Source organism: Salarias fasciatus, chromosome 16 (assembly GCF_902148845.1).
Source record: "Salarias fasciatus chromosome 16, fSalaFa1.1, whole genome shotgun sequence".
Lineage (NCBI taxonomy): Eukaryota > Metazoa > Chordata > Actinopteri > Blenniiformes > Blenniidae > Salarias > Salarias fasciatus.
Genome location: NC_043760.1, coordinates 22,417,817 through 22,443,708, shown reverse-complemented (window position 1 = coordinate 22,443,708; position 25,892 = coordinate 22,417,817). Strand labels below are relative to the sequence as shown.

General features: G+C 42.0%; 1 protein-coding gene across 1 annotated transcript; it reads left to right on the top strand.

Moving 5' to 3' along the window:
• The first annotated feature begins 1,256 nt into the window (after positions 1-1,256).
• On the top strand, positions 1,257-24,194 carry fign (fidgetin). Its single transcript, XM_030112070.1, has 3 exons — positions 1,257-1,415; positions 2,359-2,393; positions 21,377-24,194. The coding sequence occupies exons 2-3, from the start codon at positions 2,369-2,371 to the stop codon at positions 23,605-23,607; spliced, it is 2,256 nt and encodes a 751-aa protein (XP_029967930.1). The 5' UTR covers positions 1,257-1,415; positions 2,359-2,368; the 3' UTR covers positions 23,608-24,194.
• Positions 24,195-25,892: the final 1,698 nt, after the last annotated feature.

Below are 25,892 nucleotides of genomic sequence, written 5' to 3'. Positions count from 1 at the left end.
CTGCTGGTTACTGCTCCGTCTGGCTGGTTTACTCTTCGCCGTGCAGCTGATGCCTGGTGAACTCATTTCATGTCTGAACATACGTCCAGGCAAAAACATATTCATTGTCATATCTGCAGCAGCCTGGTCGTGTTTGCTGGGGCAGAAAAACTGGCAGCTGGCTGGATCGGGACGGAGACACTGATATTTAGGACAAAATGAGTTTCCAGTATTTCCAGTTGATCTTTGGTCAGTAGTGGTCTGCTGCTTTAAAGTGTGGTGCTGTCTCTGAAGAATTTGGATTATCACTGAGTGACTTTAGATAAGTCACTTTGTTCATATTTCAAAACAACAGAGACATAAATGGTTGGAAAGTTCTCATAGATGGTGATGAAAAATGTTTTCCCTTCTTTGAGTAAATAAATGAACAGTTATTCAACAGTTTTGTGTGGAAATGTGTTTATCCCAATCCTTTCTGTGTTAATAGCAATGGTTGAACTAAATTTTAAGCAGCGTGTTAACTGATAAATCATATGATGTTGTGAAATGGTAAAATGTGTATATGAACCATGTGTGAAGACCCCAGGAAGCTAATGGGTATTCAAACAGATCATCTTCTGCTGTGGCAGGTGGATTGGCAACCTCACCCCCTCCCAATTCATCATTGGTTCTCCATTCTGTCAATTGTCTTCTAACATGAATAAAAGTAAACTGTAAAGGCAAACGTTTGTTGTTTATTTCAATTTGGAGATACATGTTTTTATTTCATTGCAGTAAAAAAAAGAGACTTTGAAGAAGTCTCTTAATAAATGGGAGAGAAATTAACTTAAAGAAAAGCAAAATATATCAATAAACGCACAAGATAAACAATTGAAACATGTATTTCTCGTTAGTAATCTATCAAATTGACAAAATATCTAAGAATGGTGCTCAGGTGATTAAATGGAGAGGAAAAGTTTTGACATGTTGACTCTTGAGCTGATTTAACTCCATGTATAACTGCGTCTCTGGCACAATGAAAACACGCACGCGGCTCCTCAGACGTGCACAAAGCAGACGTGAAGCAGCCAGTCCCCGTTTTTTTTTTTTTTTTTTTTTTTTTCTTGCTCGCAGGCTGCACAATTAGACATTTGATCCGTCAAATGAGCGGAGAGCAGGAATGCCTGCTCGTCCCTCGGCCGGGCTCTCTTTGAATTTGGCTCTCTCTCCGCAGAGAACATGCGCAGTGCGCGGCGTGCAGCCTTCAGTCCGCGGAGCAGCTGTCCAGGGTTTGGAATTCCAACATGGCAGAGGCTGCGGTCAGTCTTCCCCTCACTAACTTGGAATGGTTTCAAATCGTCGGCAGCCACGCTTAACCTCGCGAGCCGCCCGTCCGCGCGCGCGCACCGGATCGATGCCGCTATAAACCCCGACGCTGCCCTGTCACCTTAACACAGGTAAGTCCCCGTTCCGTGCGTGTGTCAGGGATGCGAACAATTAAAAAAAAAAGAGAGAGAGAGAGAGAAGAGAGGAGCGGAGAGGAGAGGAGAGGAGAGGAGAGGAGCCGCGCGCTGCACGCAGGGACGATGTCGCGCATCACGGAGCCGCAGACGGTGTCCGGTCCAGCCTCCGGTTTCCCGCAGCAGAAATCACTTGTCTCTCCGTTACAGGAGGCTCGATGAAGGCGGCGGACTTATTGCACCGACTTTACATTTAATCCTAAAGTCTGCGTATAGTTGCAAGGAAGGGAGGTTGCATATATACACACACACGTCTACACACATACACACACACACACACACACGATCCGATCTCAATAAGTTTCCTGCATGGGGAAGTTTTTGCATGTCAGCGGGAATAAAACTTGCCGCGATCACCGCAGGCGGGGGGGTTAATAGATGGGTTGTCATTGCGCTCTTAGTGGGACAACTGCTGGCAAGTAATCTATTTTAAAAGTAAAGGGAGGGAGGGGGGGCATCACGCTGCTTTCGCCTCTTCCTCTAATGGGCGGCATGAAGAATGTGTGTTTTCTGTCATCCACAGTCTCTCACATGCTTCCTATTCTCTTGTTTCAACTCGCGGAAGAAGTGACAGGCTGTGAGCCTCTCCGCCCGTCTCCGTCCAGCCTGTCCTTTTTTTATTTTCCTCTCATCCAGCGGCGCATGTTGATTTTGATTTTTTTTTCCTTCTTCGCGTTATTTCCTAATTGCATCTTCGAAATGAATACCCGAGGAAAGAAAGACTAATGGAGATTTTTTTATTTTATTTTTATTTTTTTCTTTAAGTTGTGAAATCCGATATCTGAGGAAAAAAGTGCCTGTAATGAGAAGCAACCTTGGAATTCCTCCTCGTGAAAATTCCGTTTCTGCTGTTTTTTTTCCCCTCTCCTCTTGTTTTTAGGCTCGAAGACATGATCACTAGCACCAGTATTTATGGTACGTCCAGTTTGAAATTATCTCTCAATTCCTTCACATCATCGTGTCTTATTTGTTTTAAGCCAATTTGGGGAGAAAATGTCATCGTGGTGCATTTGTGTGCATGCATTGTTCACCCTCGAAAGTTTTGGTAAAATAATTTACAGATCATATTTATAGATATGGGATATTGTATAATTAATTTCATGCAAGTGGTGTTTTTTTTTTCAATGAAGTTCAAAGTACCTCGTGAAGGTTAAGGAATGTTTCCTCTTTTTAATTTGGTTTCTGTTGCTGGCGATCCTTCCTGTGCTTTCTCCTTTCTCATTGCACTGCTTTCTAAATTTTTTGCATGCAAAAGTGTTTTAACAACGAGGCTGTTGCAGGGTTAAGATGTGAATTTAAGGAGGGTTGAAAGTTTGCATTAAGAGATCAAATTTAAAACCCAACTTGTTACTTATTTTGTGCATGTTCTCTTTTGTGATGCTTTAGATGTGCAGTAAAAAAAAAAATATGGGAATTATTCTTATGACAACTTGAAAATTCATTTATTTTAAATGCTCCAAAGTTGCACAAGCTCAGGATGTCTTCTAAATTGATATACATTTTAGAACAATAAATATGTAGTAGTTTCATGTTTCTGAAGTTGCATCAGGTAATCATTATCATTTTCTCATCAATTTAAATATGAGAGTATGTTAAAAAGTGATATTTGCAGCAAAATACTGTAAGATTTTATTATTCAGCAGTGTATTTAAAATAATCTAAATGTAGGCAGTCAAACAATCCATAATATACAGAAAGACTTTTAGGACAACACACTCCTGCATTTTTAATTTAGTCAGTCATTACCGATTCACAAACAAAACAACAGGATTTGCTCACAAATTACTCCAAAAGCAACATCAGATAGAGCCGGTAGTCATGTTCCTGTGAAAAATGGTTTGTGACAAGCCAATAAATAGACACAAAGTCAGGGGAAGTAACAAGTTGTGGGCTGTTTCTCTTTTGCAAACACTTTGTCCTAAGTGAACCTTTCCCACCTCCATAGAACAACTTACTTAATTGTGTTCGCACATTTCATTTGCATGTTTTTGCTTTGAGAGGAAATTAACATCATCAGCAGTGAGCTGAAGTATGTTTTCATTCCTCTTCAAAAATAACAGTATCCCAGCATCCGTCACTCAGTGGGAAAAAAATGTACATACTACCACGTCATTATGTTTGAGTGTTTGCTTGTAATGTGTTATTGCAAAGTGGGTTTTTAAAACTGTTGGTCAGATTTTACACTTTTTCATGTTTTTACCCCTCCTGGTGTGTGTGTGTGTGTGGGGGGGGGGTTATTTTTATTGCAGTGAATTCTGAGCTGAGATACACAGACATGGACACTAAAAAAGACGATAAATAATTTGGAGCAATGATCAGTATTTTTAATTTGCGGTGCTCAATGCACTGTTTAGACGATTACATTCAGAACTTGTGCAAATTAACACTAGTGCATGTGTTTACAGACCGACTTATTAATTTCCAAGCAAACCTCTTGTAAAAAATCAAACTATTCTCTGATATGTTTGATCGGAAATAGACTAATTATTAAGTGCAACATATGCAAGAGAGTTTCGGTCGTGGAGGTGGAGGTGGAGGTGGGGGGGGGGGGTTTCATGTCTGAGCTCCTGCAGTGTGTGTGGCGATTCTCACAGATCCTTACTTAACCCCGGACACCTCCGGTGTGCATGGAAAGAAGCTGACAGCTCTGTTTATTTTTGATAGGATGGCACTCGCGATAACAATCTGAGCTGCTGCTCGACGTAAATCTCCGAGCTGAATTTGACAACAGATGCTGACCTCCCTGTTTTCATCACCCCACCTCACTGTACGCCACACATGTTCACACTCTTAGGCGGCGAGTGTAAATAATCGCCGAAAGTTGTGAGATGTGGTGTAAACTAAGTAATTGCTTCCACCTTCTCAGCACTCACACGCAGATAAAGAGAATTATGTCTGTAACATTTTGACAGACGTGTTCCTCGCTGATAGTGGCCAACTCAAAATATTTCCCAGTGTGGATTTATTTCATTTTGGCATCCATCAGTCGCTGACTTTTCTCATTTTTAAACAGCGATGATCTACAGTTGCGTAGCCAGTTTTAAGAGTATATTCTCTCTGTGGGTCTGCTGTGTTAAAATCAACAATGATTTCCTAAAGGAAAACATTTTTTTTTCTACTATTCCCGCGTTTTTCAAACATACACTTTATCCTTAAATTATCAAAACAGATGTTCAGATGCACTAAATGTAAGAAAACCATATTATTCTCCTTGGATGAGTCTTTATCTTGAAATAAGCAAATGTCCTTGTGAAGCAGTTCTCCTCCTCTCTCCATGATATCTCCACTACTGTAATTGACAGCACAATTTAAACCATTACTTTAGGGAAGTGAGATACAATAAATCTGATACGCTACATGTATGCACTAATGACGACAATTAAAGCCGGCTCCTTGAATACCTTGAGCTGACAGTTGAAACACCCCCTGGGATGTCTGTAGGGCTTTGGTAAATAAATGAAATATTCATCCTTACAGACGGATCTATTTGCCAGTAACTACAGCCAACCACTTGACTGCATTATACCAGATCAGTGCGGGATTGTCGTCTTTAAGCAAATATGTTAAGTGGTGTCTTTTCTCTTTTCATATAAAAAGCGAGGGAGTCCCCAAAGGACTCAAGAAAAAGGGACCAAAAAAAAAAAAACTCCTATCTTTCAATGTTGCCCCCCCCCCCTCCTCCCCTTCTCTCTCTTTGTCTCTTTCTGTGTTCGTCTCCCTCTCTTGTATCCACATCTCTGTCGTTTCCCTCATGGCAGCCTGCTATGTTATCTTTGTGTGTTTCTCTCTACACTGACAATTCTCGCAGTGATTTAAGTTGGACTGCATTAGAAGGTTGAGGCAGCTGTCTGTTGCTATACTGAGGGACGTGTTTGCTCTACTGCAAAGATGAAGGACCATGAATCCTTGACATCCTCCCTTTCTCTTCCCTCCTCCTCCTCCTCCTCCTCCTCCTCCTCCTCCTCCTCCTCCTACCATCTCATTTAGACACAGTGGACTGTCTGCTCAGACTTGTGTTTTTTTTTCCTCTGAGTGACAGCATATGGCATAGACGTTTTCTAAAATGCATGTGCCTACCATTGGCTGCTTGTACTTACCCTTCATATGTCTCCTAGCTACGGGCTTGTCATGCAATTTTTTCTTCTTCTTCTTCTTCTTCTTCTTCTTCTTCTTTTCTTTTCATTCTCTCAAAATATGCACAGATTAAGTTAGTTCATCAGATTCTTGTCGGACAAAAAAAACAAAACAATGCCGATTGCATATTAAAGAACCCTGCAGGTATTTAGTGTCTGATGCAGCAGCCGGTAATTCAAACACCGCCTCAGATTTCTTTGCGGGTTATTGTAGTATATACCGCTTTTGCGGAAAAAAAAAAAAAAAGAAAAAAGAAAGTAATAAGTACAGGTGTGTGTGTGTGCCTGCGCACGTGTACGCGCACACCTTTTTTATTATGTGCATGCCCTTTTAAAAAAAAAAAAGAAAAAATCTCTCTTTTTTTTATACAAACTAATCACTCTGTCTTTATGGTCCATACCATAATGCATGCTGTGCTCACGTCTCAGGGTTCACTGATGACTGATTATAATTGCAACACTTTCTTAAAGTATGATGCAGGCCTGGTTTATTGAGGCCATTACTGCCAGGAATATTATTTACACGGCGCGGCATTTGTTACCTTAAACTCCTTGTTCTTCTCGTTGGAACGGGGGGGGGGGGGGGGCTTTTTTTTCATCTCCTTCACACGAGGTGTCTCTGCTCTCGTAAGGAGACGAGGCAGCTCCGAGCCTGCCTGCTGGGGATTGGCTAGACTAGGACAATCCGCCAGGTGGACTAACTAGGTTTAGCACTAAGGCTTTTCATCTGGACTTGTAGAGGAGATTCATGAGTTGCATTCAATAGATTTTGCCTCTGTAGTATCATACCCCCAGTGGCCAACCCGGAGAGACTTTTGCCTAAATCACTGATGTCCTCATTACACTGTTTACATTTTAATTAGACAAGCAAAATTCTTCACTTTTCTTTCTTTTTTTTTTTTTTTTTTTTTTTTTTTTTTTTCAACTGACCAAATACATGGAGGGTGTCTAAATCTCCGTTTCATCACGAGGGTTGCTTGGCTTGACTTCCAGTAGTGGGGGAAAAAAAAAAAAAAAAAAATCTCCCACATTCCCTGTCTTGTTAACGCAGCCCTTCTTTACATCTTCTCCAGTAAAAACGCATACTATAAATGTTGTGTATTCTGGCAACGAATGTGATTTGTAGGTTGCTTTATGCGCAGGGTCTGAATGGAGGGGGCAGCAGACAGCATGGACACGTTATTCATGTCGAAGAACCACCAACATTATGTCCTTATGACCGAATCTGCTTCCATATCTTTGATTTATTCCTTTGGCCAGATAATTTTCTGTCACCTTCACTCAGTGATAGCCCGACGCTTAAGGAGTATGATTACAAAATCTACAATTTCATGACTTTTGAAAATAGCTGGCACTTTGAGCCGCCATTGTGCGCCTGAGTACTGTTGCTTTAGCATGGAATAACCTTGGTGAAGAGAGGTGTTGTTCCGTCCTTCTTCCAGGTGTTTTTCTTTTTCTTTTGCGTGCTGTGGGGGATTTTGTATGTGGGAGAAGCAAGCCTTTCACGAGAGGATAGAGAAAACTCATATTTTTGCTGATTGAACTTCCTCTTGTGTTCACACAAACCAGCGCCTGATGAATGTGGTAATCGAGGCCACCATCCTGGCTGCAGAGAAAACCCATACAGCCAGACAGCCTCTGAAGACATTTCATATCACCGCATTGGCCAGTTTCATTAGAACTTATTTCAACCAGACGATGTTTGAGATGTCTTCTCCTTTCATCCAAATGTCTTAATCTGTATTAGCACTGACTTGTCTTGAGCGGTTTTGGTTAGGGTTATTGAAAATAATCTAAATTGAGGAAGAGACCGAAGGAGCGGTCATTTTGACTATTATTGTCTTAACAAATTACAGTGTGGCAATTGCAGTTTTCTTTATTATCATGGAATAGTGTGATGATTCATGTATTGAATTAACTTTGACATCTATATTCATGAGTGTGCGTGGATTTGCTTTGACTACAAAAGTTAATCTTTCAGTGTTTTTCATCTTTTTCCCCCCTCATCACACGCTTTACTAATTGTCTCAAATTGATATTTGAGACACTTGTTAATCGCCTGATCAGATGCGATGTGAGCGAACGGTGATTTTTTCTTTTTGTTTTTGGATTTTTTTTTTTTTTTTTTTTCAAAGTTCTCAGCTATTTCATTCATCCTCGGTGGGAGTCGGGTGGCTGACAGGTTGGCGCGGCGCCAGGTGCTAGCAGAGGGAGCCTTGAGTGCCAGGGACAGGATAGGATGAGTTGGGGTTTGGCCTGATGGCGTCAGAGAAGGGGGGGGGGGGGGGCGACAGGGTGGGGGGGGGGGGGGGGGGGGGGGGGGGAGTATACGGTGCCACCGAGGTTTAAGGTGTCAGGCTGCGGCAAGGCAGCGGGTGTCTGCAGTGACACCGTGATGTGACCACAGCAGACCGTGCAGGAGGAAGGGAGAGCAGAAAGAAAGGGACGTGTGTGTGTGTGTGTGTGTGTGTGTGTGCGTTGTCGGTTATTGCAGAATTAACAACTGCAGATTAGTTGAATTCCTGAAGCTATTTTTTTTTTTTTTTCACTTGTTGTCTGGCGTGTGGCCTACTTGACGGTCTCTCTCTCTCTCTCAGAGTCCACCTGGTATTAGATTAACTTAAATCAAGGGAGGAGGGGAAAAAAAAAATAAAGCGCTGAAGAGTTCAGCGTCATCGCTGAGCTTTATGAGGGCTGACACTTCTTTTGTGTTCATTATCAGGAAATCACCTTAGGGAGTCGTGTTGACTTTGCATGGTCTAAAATAGCTGTTACAGCGGCCTGCCCCGCGCTCGCTCGCTCGCTCGCTCGCCTGCACCGTAAGTATCTGGGGAAGCAAGGTGGAAATACCAAACCTCGGTTTTTTGCTGAGAAAAGCTAAACATAGTTTAAACTCCCACTTTCGCAAAAGGAAATGGAGCCATTTGCTCTGTCTAGGATGTAACGCGCACCAAACAGAACCTTATGTTCTGTTTGATTCCACTGTGTAATGTGGTGTTTATATCTGCCAGAGTACGGATCGGTTTCATGTTTGCAGCTCGCCGTTTCTGCTCCGTCAAACACAATTTGCCAAAGGTTGTTCTTCTTAGCACCAAGCAAAGGCTAAAAACTGTTATTTTTAGTGTGAAAGTTTTATTCTAAACACCTTCCTTTATTTTTGGAAAACGTGTCATGGTTACATCATTGTCGGTATTATCGGGCAAAGTTAGGCCAGCCGTAGTCTGCGCTGCAGAACAATGGTGGATTCATTTACTCGGAGTGTGTTGTTTTCCGCAGCAGCCCAAACCCTGACTGCACTGCCTCTCCCCATCTTTAAATGGATCCCATTAGTCTTCAGCTCTGTTGTTTCCATTATTCATTTCAAAAACTTCCATGTAGCATGGAGAGGGCTAGAGGGGTGAAAAATAATTTTGTGTCTGAAAAAATTGATGTAAAGCAAGTCACTGCTTATATGCAAAGCGTGCCATGCCTGGGAGGATATGAGCTGGTGGTGTACTGTAGGAGGAGTGAGCGCTTGGCAAGGGATGGATCTATGTGTGTGTGTTGTGTGTGTGTGTTGTGGTGTGTGGTGTGTGTCTGGTGTATCGTGTGTTTCTGTCAGCCTGTCATGTAGTACTAATGTGGCTCCTAGAGGTACCTGGGGGAGACCCATCTAGCACCCAGTCAGCCTCTGCTGGCGGCCAAGTGGTGACAACGGGTTCCCACAGAGAGAGGAAGTGTCATAGTATGTATGTAAACTAGTGACAGATGACTGGAGACATGTGGCCTGTAGACACGGGGCCTGAAAGTAAAGCAGTTTTGCCTCTTCGCCTTCCTTTTCTTCCCTCCCACTTGAGACTTGAGAGAGCGAACATCAGGCTCCTCAGCAGCATGGAATATAGTGACAACAAGTCAGAGATGTGAATAAAAAGGATGCAAATCATTTGGCATGAAAAGACACATGCTACGCGCAAAGGTTTTGTTTGCCTTTGAAAGGCTGTAGCAAAGGAGTGAGGATTTTTTTTTTTTTTTTTTTTTTTTTTAGTGTGCAGAGCTTCAGGCAGCTTTTCTAGGCCACAGGTCATGTGGGTCAGTGTTACACTCCCTGCAGCCTCACTTCAACCCTCGGTCTGGAAATAGAACATGCAACGTCACCCAGCCAGGAGGGAGGTAGATTCCAGACCTCAGTGGCCACAGGCTGCACATGTGGAATCTGCTCATGTAGTTGACCCCAAGTGTTTGAAACTCAGAATGCTCCCAGTAGGATATTGTTATTTCATGCATACCCAAATGAGCAAGGCTGTACGAATCGCCTTGTACAAAGTGGACCAGTATACTTTCGGTTACGCCGCTGCCTGTTTCACAATTCATCAAGGGACCTGGTCTAGCCACGGGCGGAATATTTAACATAGTGCACTCATAGCCAGTAAGAAAGGCAAACATAACAAATAAACAGAGGAGTAAATGTTTTTTATTGCATATTTCTGCCAGCAGGCCGTGTGCCTCTTGCTAAAATACACTGTGATAAATGAAAAAAAAAAACAAAAAAAAACTGGCAAATAAAGTGTACAGTTTAAAAAAAAAAAGATCAGACAAGTGTTTTCACAGATCACGGGACATGTCTGCTAATATTTTCATTTGTTTTTTTTCTTTCTCCTCATATTAACTGCAACATTGATTTTAAGACACAAGAAGTTAAAAAAAATAGTGCATTGTTTTCTTTGCGCATTCTCTCTCGGACTAATTTGACATTTAGAAGATTTAACATGATCACATCTAGGTCCCATCCTTTGAGCACCTTCCAAAAAACAACGAAAAAGCTTGATTTTCACAGGGATTGGATGAACGCCATTATTTACAGTAGATAGAAAGAGAGTTGACTCTACATGCAGCTTGTGAAGTCCAGACCTGTACAGTTCAAGCTTATTGATTTATTAAAATTACTATAAAGAGACAAAGCTATTGTCATTAAATTAGCTGTTGCTATAATTCTAATGTCTTTTTTGTAGATTGTGCTTCGGGTCGCAGTTTTGACCCTGACACTGGATAGTTCAGTCTCTAATTAAAACAGTAGAGAATGTTCAATAGATTGAAGGATTATTAAGATTTCTGTGCCTTTCCTTGAATACACCTTCTTATTACTGCCTTTGAAGAATCGATCATTTAGGAACCATCACAAAAATGGACATCGCAGCAGTCCCTGTCGCCTCCTCTCCCTCCGGCGTCGGGCTTCGGCGTCGCCATGTATTGAGACATATGAGCATTCTTTGTTTTGAGATCAAACTCCCGGGTCTCCTGATAGAGACTGTTTGAGAGAAAGCTGCATGTCCAGGCAGCGATCTGCTTTATATCCAGGGAAGGTAAAATCTATCAGCGCTGATGAGTTCATGCCCGTCGGATATATCCATGCCAAACTGTTCATTGTGAGCGCCAATAGCGCCATTGTGCTATCTCTAGTCCATGTGGTGCAAAGAGCCAATCCACATTTGAGCAATGGCTGACCCTAGGTGTGTATATTGATGAGTGGGATTTGTTTCTTAATAGAATTGTGTCTAATTAATTAGCTTTTAATTGGTGAACTCTGAACATGCAAATGCAGCACAATGCGGAACAATCATTACTTTAAACTGCATAAAGAACGGAATATTGAGGTCGACAATGAATTGCGAGGGATGTTTTGCATCTGTTTGTTCAGCGAGTGATGATTTAGCGCTCGCGGAATGAAAATTCACTTCTCCCAAATTTACCTAAGGATTCGTACCGAGGCTCACTGGAAAGGTGGTTAGTGGAACAAGAGGATGCAGAAACACTTGAAATAGCCACCGCTCAGTTTCTAATAATTATCTCATTTATTTTTCACAATTGCTTTGTGACATGAATTGACCTTTTTTTTCTTCCCCTCATTTCATAATCTATTAAGGAGTGCTCTGGAATCATTTTCTTTGCGTGTCTCTTTTTTTTTTTTTGCATTCTTTCCTGATTTGTGTCAGAGCGCTGAACTCTCCGAAGGCTCCAGCCTCTCCTCCTCTCGCCTCTCAGCAGTTACTGCAGCTTTCACTCACCAGAACTGTGTCACTGGCGCTTCTCTTTGGCTTCAGCCATTTTTTTTTTTTTTTTTTTTCTGCAAATTACCGTATGGATGGAGTCATGAGATCACTGATTATTGTGTTTTACAGTATTTCCATTTACAAATTAATAAATGTGTTTGTAACATTAAACACAGCTCTTACACTGTGCTGCAAAATTATCACACTTTGGTGTGTGTGTGTGTGTGTTTAGACAACAATTAAAATAATTTTAAATGTTTAGAAAATATTTGTACGATTGGTGATGTTGGCCTTTTAAAGAAACGCCCCCTTCTTTGCATCGCTTGATCTATTCTGGTGATTTGGAAAGATGCAGTGCACGCACCAAATGGAGCCGCGGCAGGTTTTTCTTAGTGGCTCTGCATATTACCCAACAGGTGTGCAACCTCGCGTAACTGAATACGTCCTGAGATAAAAATAGTTTCACTTGTTTCTGTTTAGAGGCGGCTTCAGTAAATGCTGACGGAGAGGATTCACGCTGCACGCAGTTGTCAAAGTCAGTGTCTCGCTTCCACACGTTTCCTCATTTTGTTGCCTTATTATTGATCGCTTCATGTTTTAATCTCTACCACATTTTAAATTCGAACAAAATGAATGGCCAGCTGAAGAATTTCAGGAGCAGCAGCTATGTAAAAAGAAGAAGCATAGTTTACTTAGATTTGTCTAATAGGAGCTGGATGTGCACAGATAAAGTCAAACACAATATTTATTTATTGGGGGTAACTTCCAAAACCACCAAAAAAAAGAGACAGTTCTGTCAATCTGAGTCTTCTTGCATTATAACCATTACTGAAAGTGTTTCCTGAGAATAGCTGCAGTATTACATTCAGTAATTCCAGTTTCTGTCAGCGTTAAACACCAGACTGGGAGTAATGGAGGAATCAGTCTTCTTTTAAAAACTGGCGCCCTTCACTACTGATCCAATCCAAACCGCCATCACTCTAAATCAGCACATATTTAAATGCTTCATTCAGCAGATAAAGCGTTTGATGATGGTTGTTGTTGTTTTTTTGTTTTTTTTGAAATCCACTTCGAGGGAATCATAGTTTCTCCACGCACATTTCTAAAAGAATATTTATATGATCCAACTATAAATTTCCATTTAAATTGAGACTTATTTTTAAAGCAAATGCTGCATTTCAGCGGCGCGCCGTGCTCGCCGGGCCACCTCAGCACTTAGAAGCCACTGTTTGCCAGTGGGCGAACCAATCTCCTAGACAGCTCTTTCCTTGTAAAAGTTCCCCTTTATGGCTTCACTACTTCACTTCAGTAACTTTATTACAGTATAGCTGAGAGATTTCTATTTCATATTGACCTAAGATTGCTTCAGTTGTCTCATTTCACCTTTTGTCTGGCCTGTGTTGGAGAAGTGACCTTCTTTGAGACTTGCAGTCGATACCACAGAAAGCTTCAGAATGTTTCAGTGGAGAGCTGACAGCGGTTGCAGGCAAACATCCCTCCTCTGTTCGCTGGCCGTTTCAATTAGAGTTCAATTTAAACTTTTTAATCAGTTTAATGTGCAAAGAACAGTAAACACACACCGACAGATGTCCTTGGCTTTCCTTTGTGCGCGTAAACAAATTTAGCCTTTTGATTTTAAAACGCATCTTTCCTTCGGTGAAACAGTGTAGACTCATTTTTAGGAAAAATTATTTATTTGACTTTTTTAATAGGAGAGTTCATCTCATGCAGGAGAAAGTGAAATTTTATTTATTTATTTTTTTGCATTGCTATTTTTAATTAAATGCTGTAGTTTTCTTGTATAACTAATAGGGAGGTTTCCGTTGGATAAATAAACATTTCGAACGTTGGCGGGAGGCTGGTGTGAAGTCAGTGGGAAGAATAAACACGTCTGTTTAACGTCATTCCACTGATGCCTTAACCAGGTTAAGAAGCCGTTAAGCCGTAATGGTAGGAAGTGTGGCGCGATCCCAGCGGCGAATCGGACCAGTAAACTAGATAATCTGCTCATTTCCAATCGGGCTTCGTCCCTTGTTTGTAAGTCGGCCGGACGGTTCTCAGAGAGACACCTTGATTTCACTGTACGAACAAAAGATTGACGAATGGAAGGAAAATCCTCCCGACGCCTGTGTTTGCTCGTCCTCCCTCCCTCCCTCCCTCCTCTTTGATTGGACTCTTCCTTGGGGTAACAGGACTTTGGGGAATGAAGATGTTAGCGAGTAGCTTTTGGTCAATGAGCCTTCATGTAGCAAGGTCACCGTCGGCCTCTCTTCTCTTTTGAAGTGTGTAAGTGATCCCCCGAGAGGCGAAGTAGCCAAGTTCATCGCGCCTTGCAGAACCGCTGCTTCTACTTTCTGCTGTGCGGCTCCGTGGTTAAACAAGTTTCACCCAACGCTGGAGTTCAACAATTGTGTTCTTTTGACTAACAAGCCATTTGAGTATTCATCAGTATTATGCACTACAGAACACCGTGAAGGCTGTCTCCAATAATTGTCTTAGTTTTATGCGGTGTACAAGTTCCACTTGTGTTTGGAGAGCCGATAGTTGTGCATCTGTGTGGATTTAGCTATACTTACGGTTGTAATGGAAGATGTGACCTCGAGGGCTTTCCGGCCTGAAGAGTCATGATTTAATGAGCATCGCTGAGACAAAGAAATGACAGCTGGAGGATTCCTCAGCCTCACTATTTACTGTAATACAGTGAAATCGGAGGAACGCGTGTTCGCCTACAGCCAGCAGACTTTATCATTAGCTTAGCACAAGAGGCCCATGGGACCGGAGAAGATCCAGTGTAGGCAGTATAAAGCGGATTGTTCGATTAAATTTGAATTTTAAAATCGGCAAACGATCAGCGATGTTCCTGGTGAAGTTTAACATATGGCTGAGGGTACACCGGTTCAAAGCAGAAACAGTCCGAACCTTTCTCCTGCTGCAGAAAACGTCAAAACTAAATCTTCCTGACAAATAATGTTTGTTTTGTGAAATCCTCATGAGGCATGACAAAAACTTGGTCACTCAAACACGTGCTGATGGTTTCTCTGTCAGTGTCACATGTAAAACAAAACAGTCATCAGTTTTCCAATATACTCACTTACAAAAAGTTAATACTAATTATGTCCATTCGGTGTGTTGTAGTACATAGATGTGGATTTTATACCACTTCCGCGTTGTTTAAGTAATTAAAAATCCAAAGTGGGCATTTGTTTATAGGAATTATGAAATTAAATGTGAATTATTAATGAATTATTCAGATCACTTTTATGCTAGTAAACTATTTTATTCCGTTATAAACTCTTACAGCGTCTCCTAAAAAAGTCTCCTGCATTTGTTTTACAGAGACTCCAAGAAGATTGAGGGTTTATTGCTGTGTTGAACACGCTCTCGATAACTGGACGGCTTTTAATTTAGATGCAGATAAAAATGATATACCGACAGTATCTACTTTTATCTGGCGGTGGAAGCATGTGACAGGCCGCTCTGCACGTCAGGCACTTTTGTAGAAGTTATCGAAATGGAAATTGTTAGTTTCAGTCATGGATTTGCAAAGATCTCCAGATTATAGCTTGTTCATTCCGGACACCCTCGCACCCAGCAGTAAATATAGCACTTTATTTACTTTATTCTGTTTTATGTGGTTAGTTGAAGGTCTAAAGAAAGGCTTTCTGTTCAGGGACAGATCAGTTTGTTTGCGATAAAATGGATTATTTTGTTGTCAAGTTGACAGTGTTATATCATAGAGCTCTTTCTCTCTCTTTCTCTCTCTTTTTAAAAGCCTCTTTTGTTTCAAGTACAAAACAACAATTTCCTAATTTAACATCCAACGGTTCGTTAACCATCTCCTCCTGCACTGAGTCATCCCACTTCCTCGCCTGCTTCTGACCGTTAATTTGTCCATCAGCAGAAAATATGTCCATCGCATGATGGCAAAATATCATAAACCGAGGTTTTTGCTTGCATTGTCCTCTGCTGGGTTTGTACAGTCTGTTGTATATGTGCGTTAACTTTAGCCGTATGTTATTATATTTGAGCGTCATAGATGATTGGTGTGACAGTCTGTTTTATCAGGCCTTCATTTGTGAGTTTTGATACCTTGAGGTGTGTTACAGTGAGAAGCCAGTGAGGGGTTGAAAGCATCTCTGTCAGGGTTTTTGGGGTTTCAGCACAGAGGCGATTGTGATCTGAGGGAGCAGAAGAAAAGGAAAGAAAGAAAAAAAAAAAAGCTTAATGTTTTGAAACTACCTTCAAACAGGTGAAAAGAGACGGTTGACTTTTTGATTTTGTGTCAAGTAGCACAAGTCTGTCTGTTTGGCCTCCCTGAAAGGCTGCAAAGCTGCAGCGACGAGGTTCATTTAGTGGGAACGAAACATTTCAGTTGTGAGTATGGAAAAACTAAACAGTGGGAAACCTCACACGAGAGTTTAATTCAAAATCCTGCACCTGAACGTCTCACTGCAGACCTGTTCGCACAGCTGTGGTGGCAAGTGTTAGTGAATCAGGTCTTAAAATATTGTTCACATCACAAATTTCATATTTGCATGTTGGTTTTGTTACCGAAGTTAGTCAGTAATTCATTTCATTCATCTCCCTGAACATAGACACATTTCACAGTTTCCCTTGAGACTTTATTCAAACCATGTCTCATCCTCAAGTCACAGGAGTTCAGTGCTCAGGAACAGATTACAATGAAGCATAATTTAAAATATCTTAAAGATTTTTTTTTTTAATAAATGCAAGTACAAACATTTTAGAGAAATAATATTCAATAAGATATTTAAAGAGTTTTTTCAGCCAAATAGTAAATACAGTATTTAATTTGTATTCTTCACTCAGGGTGACTGTTAAAAGTGTCTTTCATGCTACTTTAAAAGCTTGTACTTTGATGCTTTGCCTTCTATTTGTTTATATCTCTTTTGACCATCTGTCGCTTAGTGATTCCATTAATGAATGAACCTTTAAATTCCAGTTGAAATGTGACGAACAATTTTATATGCACAGCTTTTTTTTAATTCCCAGCAGAGCTTTTTCCATTATTTTATTTTACAATAACTCAGAATATCAACGCCCTCTAAAACTGATGACCTATGTCAAGAACATTTAAAAAAAAATAAAGCTTTTGATATTTAACAAAAAAAAACACTGTATTATCAATGAGGCTAAAAGCCCCCCACACAAGTGAGCCTTTGGTTGTAATATTATAAAAGACTTGAGACATTAGTTTAGAAAGATGTCAGTATTTTTTCATCTGCTTCATGGTTAAATTAGCTGATGAATGTTGTCGTTTGTGGCTGTGTGATATGCAGATCTTTAATACGGTGGTCGCAAATACAGACAGAGGGGGGGTGTTTCAGGAACGTTGGCTCGCTGTTTTAAATAACTAATTAACGCCAAACTGATGTGGTATTAGCTCTGCTGCGTTGGGTCTCCTGCGCTCTCCTCCCTTTATGATCAGAAGTATTGTGATAACAATAAAAAAAAAAAAAAGGTCCTGTCACAGGATGTGCTCTGCCGCCTGACTGGCAGGTTAACTACAATAAGAATGCTCTGAGCACGCGCTTGTAGAGTCATTTTCCACCTTTTTACATGTGGTTTAAAGGAGAACCCGCTGGGATCAGTGGACTTTGATAGTGTGGAGACATGAAGTAATTTGCTGGTGTGTGAGTATGTGTGTGTGTGTGTGTGTGTGTGTGTGTGTGTGTGTGTGTGTGTGGTGAAACAGAAATGTATGGGCAGTAGCCCCAGAAAAGACAGTGACTGAGGAAGGCATATCTTCTCTAAATGAGGGGTTAAATGGCACCCTGCCATCCAAAGATTGGAATTACTGCCACATGGAGCTCTAAATTGAGTTTAAATAGTCTTAACTTGATATGTGAGATGAATGACTGTCTGTGGCCGTGCCGATTACCACTTCACATTGTGCTGGCGTGTTTTGCTCCACCCCTACTTTGAATATCTCCGGCGAATTTGAATATGAATATGAGCTTGTTTTTATTTATAAACATAATTACTGTCTGTCTGCAATATTTGCACGCTTGTCAAGTAGAGAGCTCTGTGTGTGCAGAATAAAAGAAAAAGCTCCCATAATTATGTTTACGTCCGGCGGTGAAAATCCCAGGGTTGTAATGATCAGTAATTATAAATACTTTTCAGTATGTCTGCTGCCTCAGCTGGGACTATTGTGTGGTGTGAAGTGCAGAGTTTGTGCAGCTTAATTATGACATTGTACATGACTAAATGTACCAGTCTGCTTTCGCCCTGCAAAACACTTCCAGTGCATAATCACGCTCAAGTCTGACTTTAAAGAGCTCATTACAGTTAGTTTTCTAAAGAGCGGCTTATTAAACACAGTTACCTAATAAGCATCTTTGGTGGTGCAAATTGGTAAAAATGGTAATGAGTCTGATTAGGCCGCGTTTCAATTACGACAGCTTTCACTTCCCTCCCCCTTCTCCCTCAGTCCACCCGCTTTCCCCTCCCCCAAGCCAAAAAGAGGAAGGGAAGTCCAGCTCTTTATGCTTGGGAAACCTCTTGGAAGGCATTTTGCTTTCTTTCTTTCTTTCTTTCTTTCTTTTCCCTGTCTCTAACTCTCTATCTTTCTATTTCTCTCTCTCTTTCACACACACACACTCGTACACACATGGACTTGTGCATACACACAGAAAGAGGAAAAGAAAACCACTCTGCCACCTCTGTGCTTCCTTTCAGCTGCACAGTAATGAATAGAGAATTGTGCAAGCGGTGGTCCAATTTACGCACTAGGAAATTGGATGGACAGAGTGGAGGCCCACTCTTGTTTGCTTAAAAATGGCCTAGGCTACCAGATTAATAGTTCCCCAAAAAGGTCAGCATCTCTGTTTCATCGATGATGATCACTGAACCCGAAATTAAACACCATAGCACAGCGTGACTCCGAGGCATCGCGTGTCAAATGCGTTTTCATTTTCAGCTCCACCTGGTCCTCCTCCTCCTCCTCCTCCTCCTCCTCCTCCTCTCCGGCGATGTGTGGAATATGTATCGCTGTTATTGACATTATGATTAGCCCACATAGACACACGACTCACAGATGCAGATCTGAATCTGCTTTTAACGGGTCATTACTAAAACATCATGGCCAAAACAAAAAAAAGAAAAAAAAAAGAAAAAAAAAAAGATCTTCTTATTCTTGTCGGCTTAGATTTTACCACAGCAGTATTGAGACCTATGAATTGACAAACACGAAGCTCTCCGACAAAGGCCTCATTTGTTGGTGGCTGATCAGAGGAATTTGAGCTGAAGCCTCCAGGCTATCTAAAAACATTCCACTAATAGAGAGCTCTGTAATTATATCATTTCAAAGAAAGACGGAGGAACCTGTGGATGCTGTTTAAATGTCTGCGCGAGAAGAGAGAGAGAGAGAGAGAGAGAGAGAGAGGAAAAAAAAGAGGACATTTTACCGTAGCATTAAAGTATGAGATCATTATGCAAATGTGCTGTGTGTGAGTTTCTAAAAATGCATGTGTGTCAGTGAGCCGGTCTGTATGTGTGTTCCCTGTGTAGGATAGTATTCTTGAGTATACATATGCATGCAGTCTCCTGGGATGCATCTACGATCATTGTGTAACCTTTGTTTGGCGCAGACTATTTAAAGTCTGATTTCTGCTCTCACATCGTAAATACAGCATCTCACTGTAGAGAAAACTGGTTAATACATCAACGCTGAGAAGCCGACACAGATATGACTGTTCAGCCGTGTTATTGATACTATTTCACTTTATTTCGCATTAGTGAACGGTGCTCAGTAAATACAGCTCTGCCTGGTACTTTGTGCAGCGACGCACACACGTTTCAGGCACATTTCGCTAATCACAGACGTCCCGCGACTTCCACAATACCTGATTCTCGCTGATCTCAAGTACACTTTGCAGGCAGCACTTCTTCGATCGTTCCAAGTGGCGGATTGTTCAGAGAGGATTAGCTCTAATAGGACAATCTCACTCAATAAGCCGTGTGCAATTTTATTATTGACAAAAAGTGTCTTGAGTGTTAAGGAGCTCTTCTCTATGGTTTTTCCCAAAAACTATTATCCTGATTGATAGACGGCAGCACACACTTGGTTGAGAGTTTTACTCAATGATTTTGTGCTCGTTGCTGTTTTCCCCAAACACTGTGCTGGCTGCAGCATGAAGACTGTTCAAGAGTGTGTGTGTGAGTGTGTGTGTCCTGACAAAACTGCACCTGTGTAACAACTGGTTTATAACCTTTTCAGTCAGTCAGATAATATTAATTAATTTTGTTATTCTAAAGCTGTAATTCTAACAAATATTCTTTGTTCATATTCAGGTTAAATTCTGATTTTATTTATAATGTATGATCAGTTTTACTTGCTGTTTTCCTTATGATAGCAGGGCTTTAATTTGGGGGGGTTTCCTTTAGGTGGATGAACCGTTCTGTTCCACTGCAGTATGGTTACTGCAGTTTTCCTTTTTTTTTTTTTTTTTTTTTTCTGGCCAGTCTTTCTGCCTCCGCCTTTTTTCCTCTTCTCTTTATCATTAGCTTGGATAGTTGACAACCATGTGAGCCATAGCATGGATCTCTTTGACTAAAACCTTGTAAATTAACACAATTAGTGCAGCATCATCCTGCTAATTAGCTGCTGGTGTCTGGTGTGGCGGGCGGGCAAACGGCTGGGAGGCAGTCAGGAGGGAATCAACAGACAAACACGGCATTTGTAATCGGCCCTTGGACAGTAGCTGTTTGGAGCTTAAAGCCTGTGATATGGACTTGACTTTATTGTAGTGTAAAGTACCGGCAGCGCAACCCCGGCTCGACCAATTCAGGCGTTCTTCCAGACGGAAACAGTTAAAACTTATCCTCGCTAATATCGTCTTGTAGCTTCTTTTTTTTTTTTTTGGTCAGTTTTGGTCAGATTAGTGTTGATGGAAGATGTGTGGGACTCTGTACACTATCTGAGATTGTTTTGAGCTGTAATCTCTAATAGTCCACATTCTTTGGGGATATAGTACATCCTCTGATAATCCCGGAGTAAAAGATGACAGCATCAGTAAAAACTTTTATTTGCAGATTGACTTTAGGATTTAACTGGATTATTTCTGTCATTCAAACCCTTAAAGCTATATAGAGAGGTTGAGAGAGGCTGCAGAGAGGAAGACAAGTGAAGCATGGTTTTTTTTCCTCCCTCTCTCTCTCTCTCTCTCTTTTTTTTTTTTCCCTGACCATGTCGACGAGGAAGCAGTAGGCAGACTCGATGTGGATGTAATTCATGCTGGGCTGAGGGGTTTGTGTGATGAAAGCAACGGAGCGCTGCCAAGGAAGATTGCTTTGCTGCTCTCCTTCAAGCAGATTTGAAACTGTCACAGAATGCCTCAGATGAGAGTTGGATTATAGACTGACCTGCGATGTCTGTGTCACTCCGCTCTGTGTTGGGTGGATTATACCACGCTAACCAGGTGTTTGGCCGTTCGTCTTCCCGCTGACCAGAACGTGTGTTCAGTTGGAGCTGTACAAGAAAAAACACACACGTTTCATGATTTCCTGGAAGATACATTTGATTCATATCATATACTTATATTAATAAAATGTAAAAAAAAAAATCTGTGCATGTTTTGATATTTTTGCCCGTTTTGAATGTTTGATTTGCTGCCCTTTCATTGCAGCCCAGCATGTAAGAACATACAGTATAAATGATTATGAACTGTGATTTATTGCTTACACTGACATATTGTTTTTTATGTGAAAAATCTAGGTCTAAAGATGCAGTGGACCCCAGAGCATACACAATGGGCAGAACAACACTTTGACATCTCATCCACTACCCGCTCGCCGGCACACAAAGTAGAGGCCTACCGGGGGCACTTACAGCGAACATACCAATATGCGTGGGCAAACGACGACATCTCTGCACTGACTGCCTCCAATCTGCTTAAGAAATATGCAGAGAAATACTCTGGGATCCTAGAAGGCCCAAATGAAAGAGCCCTGCTGTGCTCTTACTCCGATAGCACCACTGGACTCATGAATGGACGAAAGTCAGAGAATGAGTCCTGGCAGGAGGGGATTTACCCAATGAACTGTGCTCCAGATGTTATATCTGTGAGCAAAGCTGGAATGACAGCTGCCCTACCCCCTACAGATGTGTCTGCTAGCATAGGCAGCTCCCCAGGGGTGGCCAGCAGCTTGTCTGAGCCTAGCTATTCCAGCAGTAACTGTGGGAGTCACACGGCGACTACTCTCCACTCGGGCCTCCCCTCTCAGGAATATACTGCCAGCTACAACGGCTCGTACCTGCATTCTAGCTACAGCGGCCAGAGCACCCCGGCCCTCCCCTCCCCACATCCGTCTCCTTTGCACAGCGCCGGGCTATTACAGCCGCCTCCCCCACCCCCTCCCCCGGCTTTAGTGCCGAGCTACAACGCCGGGTCTCCAAACCTTCCCAACTACAATTATCCTTCGACGGGGTATGCTTCACAGACTGCTGTTGGCCCTGGTTATAGCCCTGGGGGAGCACCTCCTCCTTCTGCTTATCTGCCATCCGGTATTGCGGCTCCGACACCGATCCCTCCCTCCACATTGCCTGGCTACACCTACCAGTCCCACAACCATACACCGATCGCACCAACACCTTTGAATGGCAGCACATCCAACTCATTAAAACGAAAAGCTTTCTACATGAGTGGACATGGAGATATGGACTCAAGCTATGGTAATTTTAACTACAGCCAACAGCGCTCCTCACAGAGTCCGATGTACAGAGTATCAGACGGCAGTGACTCAAACCGGGGCAACGGCTTCGAACGGAACGCCGAAGCGCCGTCTTTAGCTTTTAAACCAACCAAACAGCCGATGTCCTCTGATCAGCAAAGGAAATTTAACTTACACTCCGGCAGAGCACTCACCCCTCCATCCTATGGATCAACCAAAAGCTCTGCCGGCGACCTCCGAACAGGCGAACCCTACAATAAGTTTGGCTCTCCCATCATGAGTGAGCCAGCCGAAGAGCACAGGCAGCACCATTCCCACTCCCTCACAGGCCCCGACATAGGTACAGCTACCTCGTCCATCCACGCTGCAGAGGAACAACTGAAGAACAGTGATTCCAACCTGGTGGAGATGGTGACCACAGAGATTCTTCAGCAGGGCTCCCCAGTGGACTGGAGTGATATTGCAGGTCTGGATATGGCCAAAGCAGCCATTAAAGAGGAGATACTTTGGCCCATTTTGAGGCCTGATATGTTTAGCGGACTTACCACATTACCTCGGAGCCTCCTTTTATTTGGACCTCAGGGAACTGGTAGAACACTGCTTGCACGCTGCATGGCCAGCCAGCTGGGAGCTGCCTTTTTACGAATAAGCAGCTCGGCCCTGGTGACCAAGTGGCTGGGGGAAGGAGACAAGGTCATCCAGGCCTCTTTCCTCGTGGCCCGATGTCGCCAGCCAGCCGTGGTCTTCATCAGCGACGTGGACCTGCTGCTGTCGGCCCAGCTCAGCGAGGAGAGCCCAGTCAATCACCTCAAGGCCGAGCTCCTCATACAGCTCGACAGTGTTCTGACTTCTGCGGAGGACCACGTTCTCGTGGTCTGCTCCACCAGTAAGCCCGAAGAGATCCCGGAGTCCCTGAGGAGGTACTTTACCAAGCGATTGCTCATCCCCCTGCCTGACGGGACCGCACGACACCAGATAATCAGCCAACTGCTCTCACAGCACAACTACTGTCTTAGTGACAAGGAGATGTCACTCCTAGTTCAGAGGACCGAGGGTTTTTCAGGACTGGATGTAGCCCAGCTATGTCAAGAGGCTGTGGTCGGGCCTCTCCACGGCTTGCCAGGTACTGACCTTTCCAGTATCCACCCGAGTCAGATGAGACCGGTCTCGTACCAGGACTTTGACAATGTGTTTTGCAAATTCCAGCCAAGCATATCACAAAAAGAACTTGACATGTACACTGAGTGGAATAAAATGTTTGGTTGCAGCCAATGAAACAGACACGCTGAACACAATTGTCATTGCACCCAGTTGTTGCGTACAGAGAGGCGTTAAGCCTTCGGTGAACAGCAGACAGCGGCGATACGAGCAGAGGGGCTGTCCTGACATGCTCCAGACGAGAGGATACCATATGAATCTAATGCTTTATGTGGCTGAGGCCACGTGTTCATTGAAACCTGGAGAAGATGCCCCTGTTTTTGTATATACATATACATAAATAAATATATATATATAAATATATATATACTATTCTGCTGATCTTGAGATTTAGTTGCTATCAAGTGCCTGAGGTGGTGCTGTTTAAGGATTTTTGTTTATAGTTTTTTGAGTTGTTTTGCCTCACAATTCATTGGTGACATTCTATTATACAAAGCTTTACAATGTGACAAAAAAAAAAAACCTGCTTTCTCTTTTTCATTGGAACAGTGTTTTTCAGCTATGTCTGTTTTGTGCTCTCTGTGAACAGTTGTGGTTAATTTAAGATGAACGAAATCTACTGGCATACTTTCGGTTTGGGCTCCATTAACTTCAAGAGGTTTTAAGTGTAAATCATTGAACTACAACAACGTTAACATCCTCACTTTTTTTTTTTTTTTTTGCCCTGAAATCTCAGCTAATTTATAGCGAGCTTGAAATTGGTTGTCGTACTAAACTGTCCTCAAAAGAGAACGTAAAACAAGTATCACTTTGCAGCGTGACTTCAATTTAAATGATAAATGACCATGTAATTCTTGTTCGGATATTGTTACAGTGGTGATTCAGTATGTTAAAAAAAATTCTACCCATTTTTGATGTCCTCTATTTGAAAACTCAGGAAAGTGATGATGATGATGACGATGATGTGTACAGTACCTCACAAGCTTGTATCGGAGCGCCACGCAAGCATTTGGTTCCAGTTAAAAAAATTCATAATCAAATGTAATACCTCAAAAAAATCGAAAAGAAATGAGAAGGTTCCTGCAACGAATGTACGACAGCAATTCTGGTTTATGTTTGAGGTAAAAAGTGATTTATTTAGCATTCTTCACCTTTGGATCAGTTCAAAATGGAAACTTGTATTATGATCAGAGATTTGCCTTGGGAAAGAATGAAACCATTATGTATTTTGAATTGTAGCCTTGAGGAAGTTTCTGTTTTGAGCAGATTTTTTTTTCTTCTTTTTTTCTGTTCGCTATCACATGAAAAACCTTCATTTACATCAAATACAATGATCCTGTTGTTTAGCTCCCTGTTCGCGGGCAGAACTGTTCGGCTTGTGTTGACGCAGAGCTGAGAGAGAAATCCGAAAAAGGTGCAGACAAACATCTCGGGGTTGAGGAAGACAGCTGCCCCGAGCTATTTTGTTCCATGCTGCTGTTTTATCATTAATGAAACCTAAGGATTATGTATAGCCTAAGTTCCTTTTCTACCTCAGTTTGTTTGTTATCTCTGAAAGACAAATTCACGAAGACAGCAAAATGTCAGCACCTGTTCTGCTTGTTTGATGAGGAAACCCTTTGAGAGAACACCAAACAGCATTTTGTTGTGAGCAAAAAAAAAAAAAAAAAAAAAAAAAAAATCTATTAGCTTTACATTTTGATAACTCCCAAGAACCCTGTTTTTCTCACCACATAATGCACTTAAATGGGAATACCACTGAATATCAGCTTTGGGATATACTGTTCTTCTGCCTTAGGACAACTCGGTGTGTGTCGGCTTACACTCACCTTGGATCTTCTTGTCATACTTTGTTACAGTCCTGAGTTTGTGGTGTCGGATAGAAAACTCAAAATGTGTTATGCATTTAAAAAAAAAGAAAGAAAGAAAAAGAAGAAGTTCTATTATACTGATGTGAAGTATACAGAAGAATCGGTTGACCTTCGTTGGCGATACCTGTTACACTGGTGAATTGAGTGGCATTCCTCTTTAAGAACATGTCTCGAAGGCTGGTATCACGCCGGCTGTATGTGGAGCGCAACTCACAGTTTCATTCTGTTGTGATTGGCACATTTAAAGTGTTACTGTGTTAATAATTACAATTCACTGCTGTTATTCAGTATGATTTCATCAGGGGAGAGGAGCAGGTCTGACAGCTGAATTGGCTCGTAAAAGTACTGAATGTATTATGTCCGCATGAGAGCAGGAAGGAAAGCAAGGCACTCGCAGAGGCACTAAAGGACTTTCCCGCCTTTTTTCTTTTTCCTTTGCTTCTTTGAAGAAGATCCTTTTTATATTTGTCGTCTATTGCACATTTTTTAAACTTCTTTATGAAACGCATGGTTATCACTGCTTTGGTATCA